The sequence below is a fragment of the Geotrypetes seraphini genome, chromosome 2, assembly GCF_902459505.1.
Source record: "Geotrypetes seraphini chromosome 2, aGeoSer1.1, whole genome shotgun sequence".
Lineage (NCBI taxonomy): Eukaryota > Metazoa > Chordata > Amphibia > Gymnophiona > Dermophiidae > Geotrypetes > Geotrypetes seraphini.
Window position 1 is genome coordinate 475,992,118 of NC_047085.1, and position 15,207 is coordinate 476,007,324.

A 15,207-nucleotide genomic window follows, 5' to 3' on the forward strand; every position below is an offset into this window, starting at 1 on the left:
GAGGCACAGGGCGACGACTCCTCGACATTCCTCATTGAGACTCCATTCAAGATCATTGCCTCGTTCTCCGAGGCTCAGTTACTCTCCACACCATCTGTCGAGGTATTCATCAAGACCCAGGTCCTCTTCTTGAGACAGACCTTGTCTCTCAAGGTATAGGCAATCCTCGAGTAAGCCACCTTCCTTCTCGAGGAAATCTGTGGCAGAACCACTTTTGCCAGTTGAGTCCTTCTCCTGTGTTTTTTCACCAGCTGGTTCTTTTTTGCCCATGAACAGGTAGCATTATTCCACAGAGGCTTTACCCTCTTTCTCTGCCATGAGATGTTCTTCGAGGGATTCCTGGTCGCCTTCGACTCAACAGGATCTCCCCTCTTCAACTTCAATGTCCTTTACTCCATTTTTATGCCAACTGAGTAAAGATCTTAACATCATGTTACAGTCTGATTCGACATACTCTAAGGAGTATTTGGAAGAACTGGGTATTCTCATCCTCCTGTGGATTCATTAAAATTACCCATGAATGGCATTATCACTCAAACTTTCAAAAGAAATCTTGCTACACTTTATTCCGTTCCTGCTGTGCCAGCAAGACTAGAATCTTGATTTCAAATGGTTCACAGTACGGGATTTGAAAAGTCTCAACTGTCCCATCAATCTCTTCTTGTTGGGTCTTCTTTGAAAACAACTAATCAGGCAGTCCCACCTGACCAACAGGGAACGGCCATGGATAAATTTGGCCGACGCCTATATCAAAATTCTATGATGAAAATAGAATTTTAAACTACAACTTTGTCTTTACATCATATCTCAAATATTGGGTCAATCCTATGCCTACTTTTTTCAAGTACCTTCTAGAGCATCGCCGGACAGAGTTCCATCATATGCATTCCACTCTGGCACAACTTTGCATACATATGGCCCAGGCTGCATATGATGCTTTTTAGATGTCTTCCAGGGTCACTGCTTTTTCAGTGGCGATGCGCCGTCTTGCCTGGCTCCATCCCATGGATATGGACCCAAATCTACATCGACTGGCCAAAATCCCATGCCAAAGCAGCCAGTTGTTTGATGACTCCATTGAAGCAATTACAAAGCACTTGTCCAAGCATGAGAAGTCATCTGCCTCCATCATCAGATCAGGGTTATACACCTTCTCCATCTTCTCAAAGGCGTTTTCCTCAGAAGGCAGTACCTGATTCAAGGCCGCCTCTTAAAAAACAGCAACTTCAATGGCAGCAACGTAAACCTCAGACTCCTGCTGCACCTAAGCTTTCTCAATCATTTTAACCAACTCAACAGAGAGCATAGCCTTATTCATTCTACCTCTCGCATCTCTTTTTTCCATAAAGGGTCGTTTCCATTTTCTACCAAGGATGGGACCTCACTCTCATCGGGGAAGGTTTTTCTCTGCAATCCCTTCCAATGGCAGAAGAGTATCCTTTCAATCTTTCCAGATCTTTGTCACGAGAAAGACGGGGGATCTATCCTGGACACCTTCCTTGTCACAAATTAATTTTGAATGCTGTCTAAAGCATCATTGTATCCTCTTCTGGATCAACCCAATTGGTTATGCTCCCTGAATCTCAGAGGCTTACACATTTCTGTTCCTCCAGCCTCTGACTCAATCCTTGAATTTCAGGTGGGAAATCATCATTTTCAGTACACAGTACTGTTTTTTGGCCTGGATCATCTTCCTGTTTTATTTTTCACCGACTACCTGGTACTGGTGGCAGCAGCTCTGCGAAGCTTTGGTCTCCACGTATTCCCATAATTGGACGATTGTTTCATCAACAATTCCACATCTCTGGAGGTCCTTGTAGTGACCCAATGAATTATTGGTTTTTCCAACAATTGGAATTCCAAATCAACTTTCTAAACTCTCAGCTCCACCCTCTCAAAATCCTACAGTTCAAGGGAGCTGTACTGGACACTGTGCACCTTAGAGAATTCCCTCCTCTACAGCGTCAGGATGCTCTCATTTAACTTTGCCACAAGTGTCATACCTCTTTTTACTTTCAGCAAGACACATGATGGTTCTCCTAGATCACATAACTCCTTTTGCCAGATTTCACCTCAGAATCCCTCAGTGGATCCTGGCATCTCAGTGGGCGCATGCTTTCGACCCACTCTCTCAGCACATTATGGTGACTCCTTCGTTGAGACAGTCTCTCCACTGGTGGATGCTCTCTTCCTATCTTTCCAGAATCGCCCCTTCATTGGAAGGTCCTCTCCTCGACCTACGCTTCGGGGGCTCATCTTGATGGTCTCTGTACTCAAGGCCACTGGTTCACCATAGATTGTTTGTGTCACATAAATCTATTGGAAATCAGAGCGATCTTCAATGCTCTCAAAGCTTTTCAGCATCTTCTTCAAGATCAAGTAGTCCTTTTTCGGGCTGACAATCAAGTTGCCATATACTGCGTCAACAAGCAGGAAGACACGGGATCTCTCCCAGGAAGCTCAAAAGGTGTGGAATTGGGCAATCCTTCACAACGCCTTTCTAAAGCGGTTTATATTCAAGGAGCAAAAAACTGTCTGGTGGACAAATTGAGTCGTCTTCTGCAACTTCACGAATGGACACTCAATTCCTTGCCTCTCCTTCACATTTTTTCTCAGTGGGGGATTCCTCAGATAGATCTATTTGCGTCTCCCCACAACTACAAACTGCCTCAATTCTGCTCCAGGATATACTCTCCTCATCGCCTCGAGGCAGATGCTTTTCTTCTGGAATGGACAAATCAGTTTCTATAAGCATTTCCTCCATTTCCTCTCATTCTCAAGACACTCGTCAAACTCAAACATGAACATGCCACCGGACAACAGTGATTCTCTCTTCAACTCAGCAGCAGAGAGCCACTACATCTACCAGTTTTTACCTCTCTGCTAACACAGAGTCATGGGTCTGTACTTCATCCCAGCCTGCAGTCTCTACACCTGACTACTTGGTATCTCTTAACCTAACTGCCACTCTATAGTTTTTTCAATCTGTCAAGAACATTTTAGAGGCTTCTAGGAAGCCTGCCACTAGGCAATGTTACAACCCGAAATAGACTAGGTTTTCTGCTTGGTGCACCATTCATCACAGGGAGCCTCAATCTGCCTCTTTGTCTTCAGTTTTGGTTTACCTATTGCATTTATCTCAGTCAGGCCTCAAATCAACATCTATTCAAGTCCATCTCAGTGCAATTGCTGCTTTCCATCAGCCTATCGAAGGGAAACATTACATTACTTTAGTGACTTATATTCCGCCTTTACCTTTGCAGTTCTAAGCGGATTACAGTGTAAGACAGCTGAACATATCCAGGAAGTTACAATTCAGGGGATGTATACAGATCAGGCGTAGAATAGAAGGGGATAGCTGGGGTTTTCTAGGAAGTTATAATTGGATGATGCTTACATAATAGATGCCGGAAATTACAATTTAGGAGAAGGGTTTAGGCTTGGTTGCTTGTTAGTTTCGGTTGGGAGGTTGTATAGTTTTTTTTGAAAAGTAAGGTTTTGATTTCCTTTCGGAATGATTTAAAATCGATAGTTGTTGACAGCAAATTGGAGATTAAGGGGTCCAGTTTCGCTGCCTGCGTTGCTAGGAGGCCGTCATACATCTTCTTTCGCTGAGTTCCCTTGAGTGGGGGATAGGCGAATAGGTTCTTGGTTCTTCTTGTTCTAGATGAGCAGTTGAAATTAAGGCGGTTGTTAAGGTAGGTGGGTGCGGATCCGTTTATTGCTTTGTATAGTAGACAATAAAATTTGAATTGGATTCGGGCACTTATTGGTAGCCAGTGAGAGGCTAGGTAGGCATTGGTGATATGGTCAAATTTTCCAAAGGAGTAGATCAATCCTTCTCTACTCATCCTATGGTTTCCAGACTCATGAAAGGACTTTTCAATGTCAAGCCACCTCTCAAACCACCTCCAGTGGTTTAGGATCTCAATGTTGTTCTTGCTCAATTGATGAAGCCTCCTTTTGAACCAATGGTTTCAGCTCATCTCAAATATCTCACTTGGAAAGTGTTTTTTCTCATTGCACTCATGTTTGCTCGCAGAGTCAGTGAGCTAAAAGCTTTAGTAGTGGACCTATCTTTCACAGTATTCCACCATGACACAGTGGTCCTCCGTACTCATCCTACATTCTTATCTAAAGTGTCAGGATTTCATCTCAACTAATCCATTGTACTTCTAGTGTTTTTTTCAAAGCCTCATTCTCATCCTGGAGAAACAGCTCTTCATACTCTGGACTGTAAGCGTGATTTGGCTTCTACATGCAAAGGACTCAGCCACACAGATCGACTCCTCAACTTTTTTTCTCCTTCGATCCAAAAAGTTGGGACAATCAGTTTCCAAGCACAGTATCTCCAACTGGATGACTGCTTGCATCTCTTTCTGCTATGCTCAGGCTGGACTGCATCTATAGGGTCGAGTCACAGCCCACAAAGTCAGAGCCATGGCGGCATCAGTAAATTTCCTTAGATCCACTCCTATTGAGGGAATCTGCAAAGCTGCCTCTTGGTCCTCGGTTCATACATTCACCTCTCATTATTGTCTGGATTCTTTTTCCATACGGGATGGCCATTTTGGCCAGGCAGTTTTACAAAATTTATTCTCCTAAATTGCTAACACTCCCACCATCCCATTCTGGTTAGCTTGGAGGTCACCCACATGTGAGAATATGCTGCCTGCTTGTCCTGGGATAAAGCACAGTTACTTACCGTAACAGGTGTTATCCAGGGACAGCAGGTAGATATTCCCACAACCCACCCACCTCCCCAGGTTGGCTTCTTAGCTAACTATCTGAACTGAGGATACCTCAGGCGGGAAGACACTCGCACATGCGCAGTGCGGCAGTCGCAAACTTTCTTAAAGTTTTACAAGCAAGTCTGCTTGCAAGTCTGTCAGCATTGGAACTCCGTGGATGATGTCACCCACATGTGAGAATATCTGCCTGCTGTCCCTGGATAACATCTGTTACGGTAAGTAACTGTGCTACATGTGTAAGTGTAAATGGATACAAAGCCCTATTGTGCTTTCTGCACCAAGCAAAAGCTGCAGAAAAATCAGTAATAACAGGATAAGTTATAGTCATTGAAAAAACTGCTAAAATATCAGTACTTCCCCCCCCCCCTTTCCAACTTTAAAAAAATTTAAATTTTATTATTATTTTTTTAACGTTCTTTATTCATTTTCAAATTAAACAAGTGCACAAAAGAATATTCTATACAAGTTATTTCACAATAGCACATTAATCTCTACCACATAATATTCTAGTGATATAATAACCCCCCCAACCACTCACCCTTTATCACCTTTTCAGTAAGAATAAACACACATATTATATAGCATATATGGGAAATTTAAATTTTATTAATTTCTGCCACACCCTTCCCTGCTGGAATAAAGCAGCAAAAACTTCCAAATCTTTTTGATTAACCTCTTTCTCTTTCTCTGTCTTCTCTCTGCAATTGTTCCTTTATCCAGGACAATAGCACAAGCTTATCTGCTCTCAGCTTGGCTCATAGCATTGCTATGCAATTTGATCATGATAAAAGATTCTCTCAAAATATCAGTTATATCGAACAATTGCGGTTACAGTCAAACCTCGGTTTGCGAGTAATGCGGTTTGTGAATGTTTTGCAAGACGAGCAAAACATTCTCGCAAACCGAGCATTGACTCGACTGAGAGCACCCCCCTCCCAAACGGCCTCCCCCCCACGATCCAGCATCCCCCGCCCACGCGCCAAAACACAATCCCTTACCCCAATCTGGTACTGGCACCAGCACCAACCCACAGGATGACCAGTGCCCGAAGATCCTGCCTTTTTCCTGGGCTGGGCCTTGAGCATCTGCACATGCTTAAGGCCTTCTGGCTCCTGCACTCACCGAGATTCTCGGTGAGAGCGGGAACCAGAAGACCTTGAGCTTGCACAGATGCTCAAAGCCCAGCCCAGGCAAGAGGCAGAGTCTTTGGGCACTGGCATGGGTAAGGGCTTTGTGCTTGGGCGGGTGGGGGATGCCGGTTCGTATGTGGGGGGCGATGCCGGTTTGGGGGGGGGGTCGTTCGCGGGCAGGAGGGAGTGATGCCGGTTCTCAGGGAGGGAGAGTGTGCCAGTGGCCTCGGGGGGGGGGGGGAGGGTGAGGAGGAGCAGCGCCGGTGGCCTCAGAGGTGAGAAGGAGCAACGCCGGTGGCCTCGAGGGGGGACAACGAATCAAGTGAGTTTCCTTACTTCCTATGGGGAAACTCGCTTTGATATACGAGCAATTTGGGTTACGAGCATGCTTTTGGAACGAATTATGCTCATAAACCAAGGTTCCACTGTATATTGTATGAGCAGTGCTAGTGTAATTTACCTTTTAATGTAATAAAAAAGAAAGGCAACAAGCTTGTTATGTTTGGCTACATATTATAAGTCTTTGATTCCTTTTCTTTTCACAGATGTTGACAATTACATTAGACGAGAGCGACTGCTTTGCTGCATGGGTCTCTGCTAAGGATGCTGGCTTTAGTAGTCCAGATGGAACTGATCCAAAATGTGAGTTTTAATTGACTTCAGTAGTGTATTCAAATTGGAATTGGTCCTGAAGTTGTCATGTTCTTAAGAGAGATGGTAGAGCTTTATAATTGTTACCCACTGTCTTATTTCTTGAAACAAATTGGAGTAAAAGAAAATACCTGTTTATTATTACAGTCGACTCTGCTTAAGTGCATGCCCTTCTGACCGGATTGCCACGTGCTCTTAAACAGAGTGTGCGCTTAATAGGAGTACCACTTTTTAGTCATGAAAAATCACAGTACGCTGTAGTCAAATGCAATAAAACTTTTATTCAACCAAAAACACACTGAATACAGTGTAATACAGTTCAGTTATAAAAACAATACTGTTCGATCTAATACAATAAACCTTTTTTTAAACCAACATTTTACTGAAATAATCAGTCATTGTTTTCTGCACGCAGATTGCACGATTCAGACTGTGTATCTGACTACTGATGTTGTAAAATTGTCTATAGTCATGACAGCCATTTATCTCTAGATAACAACGCATCATGTGTAGGGACTTCAGCGCGTCCAAGAAGGAAACAATCTCTACAGGTGGTTCAATTAGTCGTGATGACAGCAGCAGTATCTCCGTTCTCATCAGACTCTTGGTTGTCTTCAGTGTTCTTTATGAATGTACAGATATTGGAATTAGTGCTGTCAGATGATGTGGGCAGATCGTTGTCAACAGCGACTTACAGCTCAAACTCTTGTGACAAGAGTCCAACTGGGAGTTCAATGGACGAAGTGTCAGCTTCAGTTGTCTCATCAGATGCGTGAATGAAGCTTGAAATCATTGATGATGAGACTCGACTACATGCCTCCCATAACATATGAAGAGAGTTGAGCACCGTCATTTTTTTTTTTTTTTTTTTGCGAGCTCAGCAGCTCGGGGGATGGATTCTGTGCTTGCATCAATCATTGCCATCACATATCTTAGGACGAGTGACCTGTAATGATGTTTGAAGTTTGCGATTATCCCATGGTCCATCGGATGGATCAAAGAGGTCGTGTTTGACGGCAGAAATCTTCTACTCCCAGTTCTTCAGATAATTGTGCCGCTTTCTCCATCAGCAGAGGTCCACTGATTGGCAGTTGTTGACTTCTAGTTTCAGCAAACCATCGCAGCACGTCCCCAGCCTTCCCAATTCTTTTCTGTGTTCTGGTAGGATTGCTGTTGTTTTGCCAGTCTTTCAATATGTTTTCCTTTTTTTTGTAAATCCGAGAAATCTGGCTAGGATGAATGCTGTAATGTTTTGCAATACAGACCTGACTCTCCCTTTGGTCAAGTCTCTTAAAGACATCGACACGTTTAGCCAAAGACGATGATTTTTGTCCACGTGACGCCATGGTGCAGTTCCGAAAGTTCAAATATTTGGCCAGGCCTAGGCTGCAGTTCTGAAATCGTGGCTCATCCACGTCAGAACATGATTGCATTTAACCGGAGTGAACGTAATGTGAAAGAATAGAGGTGAGATTTATGACATCGGTTTACATAAATGGATTGAGTGCTCATCAGAATTGCAAATATCCAGAGTTTACATCCATTGACCTTAATGTTTAAAATAGAGACTGTGGTGGTCAGGTGCAGATAACCGAAGCGTGCGCTTAACCAACGTGCACTTAGGTGGAGTCATCTGTATTGGTATTAGATTATCAGTGCAGACAGGCCCAGAAAAGTGTAACATATTTAATCATCTAGGTTTGAAAGCTCTTAGGCAAAAAAATTAAATTCTTTTTACATTGGTGAAGAAATAAATATCATATGTTTTTAAAGAATCCTGCAGTTGGAAAATATGAGCTGGCATTATCAGTTTAGTATGTACAAAAGGTAACTTAACCAATGACTCCATTTGTAGAGCAGTCTTACATATGCAAAACACAGACCTTGCAAGTTCAAAGTTAACCATTGAAGTTAAAGTAGATTCTATCTTCAGATCTTGAGCAGCATTACTTGATACATCCCTTGGTTCCAATTTTTAGGGTGTAAAACCAAATGCGTTTAAGTGTGGTGTATATGATTCTGAAACAGAAAACTCTGTTAACCTTAATTATCTAACTAATTTACAGTGCATTGTAAAAGTATTCACACACTTGTACATGTCTCACTTTCTGTCTAAAAATACAGTTCCAAATAAAGTAGGATTCTGTATCGCCTGATAGACTGTTAAAGTCCTTGCAAATGAGTTATATACCTCACTTCTACCAGCAGGTGGAGACTGAGAACAAACTTGTTTATCAGGATAGCTTCCCCTCTTGCAATCCAGTCTTCCTCTGTCTCCATTAAAGCAAATAGTAAGACTAATTTGGCTCCCCTGTTAATACTGTTGGAATTTTGTTTTGAACTTCTGGGTTCCCCTTTTGTTCCGGATAGAGCTTGGACGGGTCCTGTTTGGGGATCCGTCCGACCTCGGGGGTGTTAAATTCAGCGGGTCTTGTGCTGGGTCTCTGTCTCCACCTTCCTCCACCTCCCCACATTTTTGTAGAGGTTCCTGAGCCGGCGGCCTTGCCCCCTGGTCAGTCAGCCCTCCAGCTTTGAGAGCTGTGGAGTCTGTTCTGACTAAGTGAAAAAAATCCTAAGGTATGCCGGTCTAAAGGGCTCAATTCCCTTTAAAACTGCCATTTGTATTGGTTTTTCTCATCTAACTGGCACTTTTATTACAGCTAGGGCGTTTTTCAGCACAATGAGCACTCTAGCCCATCTACATCCTCCCAGCCATTGAAACCTTCCCCTGCCCATCCTCAACCAAACGGCCATATACAGACACAGACCGTGCAAGTCTGCCCGGTACTGGCCTTAGTGCTTCAATATTTACTATTATTTTCTGATTCTAGATCCTCTGTGTTCATCCCATGCTTTTTTGAACTCCTTCACCGTTTTCCTCTCCACCACCTCTCTTGGGAGCGCATTCCAGGCATCCACCACCTTCTCCGTAAAGAAAAATTTCCTTACATTGCTCTGGAGTCTCCCATCCCTCAGCCTCAAATTATGCCCTCTGATTTTACCATTTTCCTTTCTCTTGAAAAGATGTTGTTCTACGTTAATATCTTTCAAGTACTTAAAAGTCTGAATCATATCTGTCCCTCCTTTCCTCTAGGGTATACATATTCAGGACTTCCAGTCTCTCCTCATAGGTCTTTTGACGCAAACCTCCTATCATTTTCGTCGCCCTACTCTAGACCACTTCAAGTCTTCTTATGTCTTTCGCCAGATACAGTCTCCAAAACTGAACACAATACTCCTATGACCTGTACAGGGGCATCAACACCTTCTTCCTTCTACTGGCTACGCCTCTCTTTATACAGCCCAGCATCCTTCAGGGAGCAGCCACCACCTTGTCGCACTGTTTTTTCGCCTTTATATTTTTGGACACTCACCCCAAGGTCCCTCTCCCACTCCATGCATATCAGCCTCTCCCCTCCCAGCACATACGGTTCCTTCCAATTATTAATCCCCAAATGCATTACTCTGCATTTCTTTGCATTGAATTTTAGTTGCCAGATATTAGACCATTCCTCTAACTTTTGCAGATCCTTTTTCGTGTTTTCCATTCCCTTTACAGTGTCTGCTCTGTTACAAATTTTGGTATCATCCGCAAAAAGGCAAATCTTACCTTCTATCCGTTCAGCAATGTCACTCACAAATAACCATGCCTCTAGCTTCTTTCAGAGACCAAAGTAACTTTGCTCTGTCTTTAGCTCATCAGGCAAACAATTCCACCAAACAGGAGTCATCACAGAGAATACCCTAGATCTTATACTGGCATGTTTCACACAGGGACAAAAAGTAACTCAACTTGTGAGGACCACAAATAGCATTCAGATATACCGTATTTTTCACTCCATAAGACACACTTTTTTCCCAAAAAAAGTGGGTGGAAAAAAGGGGTGCGTCCTATGGAGCGAATACCCAACCCTCCCCCGCCAATTACCTTATTTAGACCACAGACCGCCCCTTACCTGCTGCCACTGCTGCTGCTGCTGCTACTGGTCACTCGCTGCCGCCACAAGTAGAGGAAGGGAAAGGCCAGGCAGGTGCAGCAATTGCACACCGCCGGCCCAGAAGTCTTACCCCCAATGTCAGAATTGACGTCGGGGGTAAGGTTTCTGGGCCAGTAGTGTGCAATTGCTGCACCCGCCTGGCCCTTCCCAGCAATTCATTCCATTAGGAAGGAGTGAAGCGCCACTGTCTCCCCACTCGTCCCTCGCTCTCGGGCCGTAGCAAGGCCATGGCTTGCGGTGCCGCGCTGACAAGTTCAATCCGCTGATGAGCCAGGAGTCCCCCGCCGCCACTGCATCTTCGACGTGTCCTCACAGCGGTAGCAGCAGCTGGTAATTAAATCCAGCAGGCGGTCAGGCTTGGAAGGGGGGTCAGAAGAGGACAAAGGCTGGAAGGCAGTGAGGGGAACATAGGAGGGAGGGAGGAAGGGAAAATTGTTGGGCCTGAGTTGGGGAAGAAGAGATCAAAGGCTGGAAGGCAGTGAGGGGAACACAGGAGGAAGGGACAATTGTTGGGCCTGAGGAAAGAAAGAGAGACAGAAAGAAATCGCCAGACAACCAGGGGGGGAGGGGGAGGACAAAGGCTGGAAGGCATTGAGGGGAACATAGGAGGGAGGAAGGGACAATTGTTGGGCCTGAGGAAGGAAAGAAAGAATTTGCCAGACAACGGTGGGGGGGTAGGAAGAGGACAAAGGCTAGAAGGCAGTGAGGGGAACATAGGAGGGAGGAAAGGACAGTTGTTGGACCTGAGGAAGGAAAGAAAGAAATCACCAGACAACAAAGGTAGGAAAAATTATTCTATTTTCAATTTAGTGATCAAAATGTGTCCGTTTTGAGACTTTATATCTGCTGTCTATATTTTGCACTATATTTATCTATTTTTCTATAGTTGTTATTGAGGTGACATTGCATATTTTAAAAAGTCATCTGCCTTTTCATCTGTGCCCTGTCCCGGCCTACCACTAGACCACCAGAGGGGGGAAGAGGGTACACAGCCTGGCAGGGAGGGGGAAAGGGTGCAGAGCCTGGCAAGGAGTGTGGGGTTGGGTGCAGAATCTGGGAGGGAAAATTTGGTTCAGAATGGTTTTTTTTTCTTGTGTTCCTCCTCTAAATCTAGGGTGCATCTTATGGTCAGGTGCGTCTTATGGCGCGAAAAAATACGGTATACAGTCAAGTTTTATTGTAGGCATTTTGACCCCTGACTTCTTTAATACTCAAAAGTCATCTTAAACCGAACACGCTGCCTAATAAGTAACCAATGTAGTTTTTGGCACAAAGAAGCCTACAAAAGATCTGATTCATAAGAGCTGTTCTAGACAAGTAGCAAGCCAGCGCTTTCCTTCCATATGACAGAAAGCAAAAGCCAATGCTGTATCTCACAAGGGACATAAAAAAAGTTGGAGTTGGTACATAGGAAAGGAACCAATATGATGATTGGTCTCTATAAGAAGACCTATGAGAAGAGACTGGAAGTTCTAAATACAGGCAATCCCCATGTTACAGATGTCTTATTTAAGTACAACTCATACTTAAGAACGCAGTTGCGGCTTCATTTGATTTCACTGAGCAGTATTTCCAGTAGCATAGACTCCTACACTTCTCCAGCAACAGATTCAGAATTGATGAATGGCCACATTAAGAACAATGTGTAGTTGTCCATGCTGTACTTTAAAGGGAACACTGGTAGGGGCAGTTGGTTCTTTTGTCAGTTGAGAGCAGAGTTAAACAACAATAATCTTAAAATCTACAAGTTCTGAGTTACATACAAATCCGACTTAAGAAAAGCTTTAAAAATGTAACTCGTTCTTAACCCGGGGACTACCTGTACATATAACCTAGAGGAGAGGAGGGACTGATGAGGATCTGATACAGATATTTTAAACAATTGGAAAGAATTACTGAATAAATGAGCCTTTTCTAAATGAGGAGAAACTTTAGAACTAAAGGACTTGATATGAAGCCAGAGGGTGGTATTGTTGGAAGCAACATCAGGAAATATTTTTTCATAGAAAGGATAGTAGATACCTGGAATGTCCTTCTGAATGAGTTGATGGAAGCAAATAGGAATTGGATATACACAATAGAACCCTACAAAGGAAGAGGAGTAAACCAAGCAAAGAGCACTTAAGTAATGTAATCACTTTTGTACTTCTAAGAAATCAGGGAAAAAGTAATATAACCTTCTATGTGTGGCAAGTACAATCTCAACATCATAAGTGTTGGGAAAATAACCTATACTGTGCACTATGACCAATACACTTACTAGATAGACTCAATGGGCTGTGTTGGTCTTTTGCTGCATCATTTACTGTGTTAGCCTAGAGCTGCATTTCTACAGTGCTGCTGTTGCCTCTTCTGATTTGGTCTTGCCTGAGAACACCCCCGCAATATGTGGAATAAAGTACATGTATAATTATGTTGTGTGCATTCTTTTACCTGACTAAAGGTGTGTGTACTTACAAAAACAATAAAAACACTTTTCTGTATGTACAATGCTGGTTTTTTCCAATGTAAATGGCTTTGAAAATTTCTTAAAGTGTAAAAACATGGAGGAGCATAATAAAAAAATATGTCTAAGTCCGTTTTGGGCCTAAGTCGCTAGTCACCCAAAGTTGGCAGTGTCCAAAGTCCATTCTCGAAAAATACGTCTAAAATATTTTTTTTTTCGAGAATCATCTAATTATACGTCCAGCCATTTGATCATCCAGACTGCTAAGTTGTCTATCTTTATACCCCATTCTTGTCCAAAAATTCGCCCAAGTCAAAAATGCCTAGAACAAGACATTTTGGACATGGGAGGGGCCAGCAAAGTGATGGACTGGACACACAGACATGGCAACACAATAGTGGGGCACCTTACAGCACTCCTGCGAACTTCACAAAAAGGGTGCCACATAAACATCTCACCAGAACTCCCTTATAGGTTATGGTGAGCCCCCCAAAACACCCCCAAAACCTACTAAATAGCCCCAGATTACTTAAGCCACCTCTGTTGCTCTACTAGGCTTTCCTATGCCAGGTGCTGATGTTCTGGAGGCAGGTATGTACGTTTTTATTCCAATTTTTATGGTGGTGTGGGTAGGGTCAGTGATCACTGGGGTAGTGTGTGTGGGTCTGTCCTTTGGTCTGCAGTGCTTATCTGGTCACTTTTGGATACCTTCTGGGCACTTAGACCTGTTTTTACATCACCTAAGTCACAACGTGCAAGTTCCATCTAGGCAGTCTCGTTAAACTTTCGGTTATACTTGCAGTACTACTAAGTCTAGGTCGGCCCACAACCCGCCCTCACAACTCCTTCTGAAACACCCCTTTTCACTCTGGCATACAGCAGCACTGAAAAGGCCTAAGCTGTTTTTAGATACGTCTAAAACCTGTTTTGATTATCGCACTTGGACAACTTGTCTTTTAGATCGTCCAAGTTCTGATTTAGGTAGGATTTTAGACGTATTTCTGTTCTGATTATGAGCCCCTTAGCGTTTTTACACTTTGTATCATATTTTAATTGCATTTCTTAGATCCCCCTGTTTTTAAATTATTATGTAAACCGCTTAGGATGGTTAAGTGGTTTATCAAGCTTAAATAAACTTGAAACATCAACTTGAAATTTCTTCAAAATAAAAGCATCAGTCTTTCTGTTAATAATGTTAAATCAGCATTTTGTCGTGATATGTTTTTACATGTCTATGTAACCCAGCAATATCTGTTTCCAAGTGAATCTAGGAGGGTTGTTGCTGCAAGCTCTTTTGGAATACTGGCCTCGGACACACATCAATCCAATGGATGAAGAAGAAAATGAAGTGAATCATGGTTAGTATTCTTTTTTGTTTATGCCTTCAGGGTATAGGTGGTCCTTTGTCTTAAAAAAGACAGAAGGACCCAGAGAACAGGTAAAAAGAGCTATATTTCCTAAAAGAATTGCTTTATGTGGAGATGAATATGCATGTTTATAGAATTTTGTTCATTATACTGGCTACACATTTTGCCAGTAACTGAAGGGATATATCATAGCTAATGGAACTGACTATATATCATATTTTGGAACATTTCTCAATGAGAATCCCTTGGACAAGAATATCTAATCTCATCAGGCCCATGCTTCCTCCTCTCTCTTTTTCAGTGACATGGAAACTGCTGGAAACACCACGAGCTGATATAAAAATCCTTTTTATTTTAAAAAAAAAAAATTCCTCTAATAACTCTAGATTAGCATTGCATATGTTAAATTTATCTAAGAATTTGGATGATTCGGCTTTTGCTCTTTCTTTAGATGCAGAGAAAGCTTTTGATAGAGTTGAATGGAGTTTTATGTATGAAGCTCTAAACTGGTTTGATATAGCTCCTGGATTTATACAAATGATTAAAACATTGTATAGCTTCCCTGTTACAAGATTAAATATTAATAATACGTTATCTGAGCGTTTTCAGTTGCGAAGGGGAGTTAGACAAGGTTGTCCTTTATCTCCGTTGCTATTTGATATTGTATTAGAACCCTTATTGTTAGCTATTCAGCAAGCAAAGGGGATACAGGGTATTCCTTATTCTGATATGGAATATAAGGTCTCAGCATATGCAGATGATATTCTGCTTTATTTGAGAAATCCAGAGACTACCATTCTGTGTTTTTTGGAATTGATTGATACATTTGGTAAATTTTCAGGTTATAAAATTAATTGGAATAAA

The 15,207-nt window shown here is 42.7% G+C and overlaps 1 protein-coding gene across 3 annotated transcripts in view; it reads left to right on the plus strand.

Annotated features, from left to right (window-relative positions):
- WDR48 (WD repeat domain 48) overlaps nt 1–15,207 on the plus strand; it is a 160,922-nt gene that overhangs the window by 91,268 nt on the left and 54,447 nt on the right. For all 3 annotated transcript variants that reach the window (XM_033931717.1, XM_033931718.1, XM_033931719.1), the window contains exons 13-14: nt 6,427–6,523; nt 14,239–14,334. In XM_033931717.1, the coding sequence (XP_033787608.1) occupies nt 6,427–6,523; nt 14,239–14,334 (193 nt within the window). The remainder of the gene's footprint in view (nt 1–6,426; nt 6,524–14,238; nt 14,335–15,207) is intronic.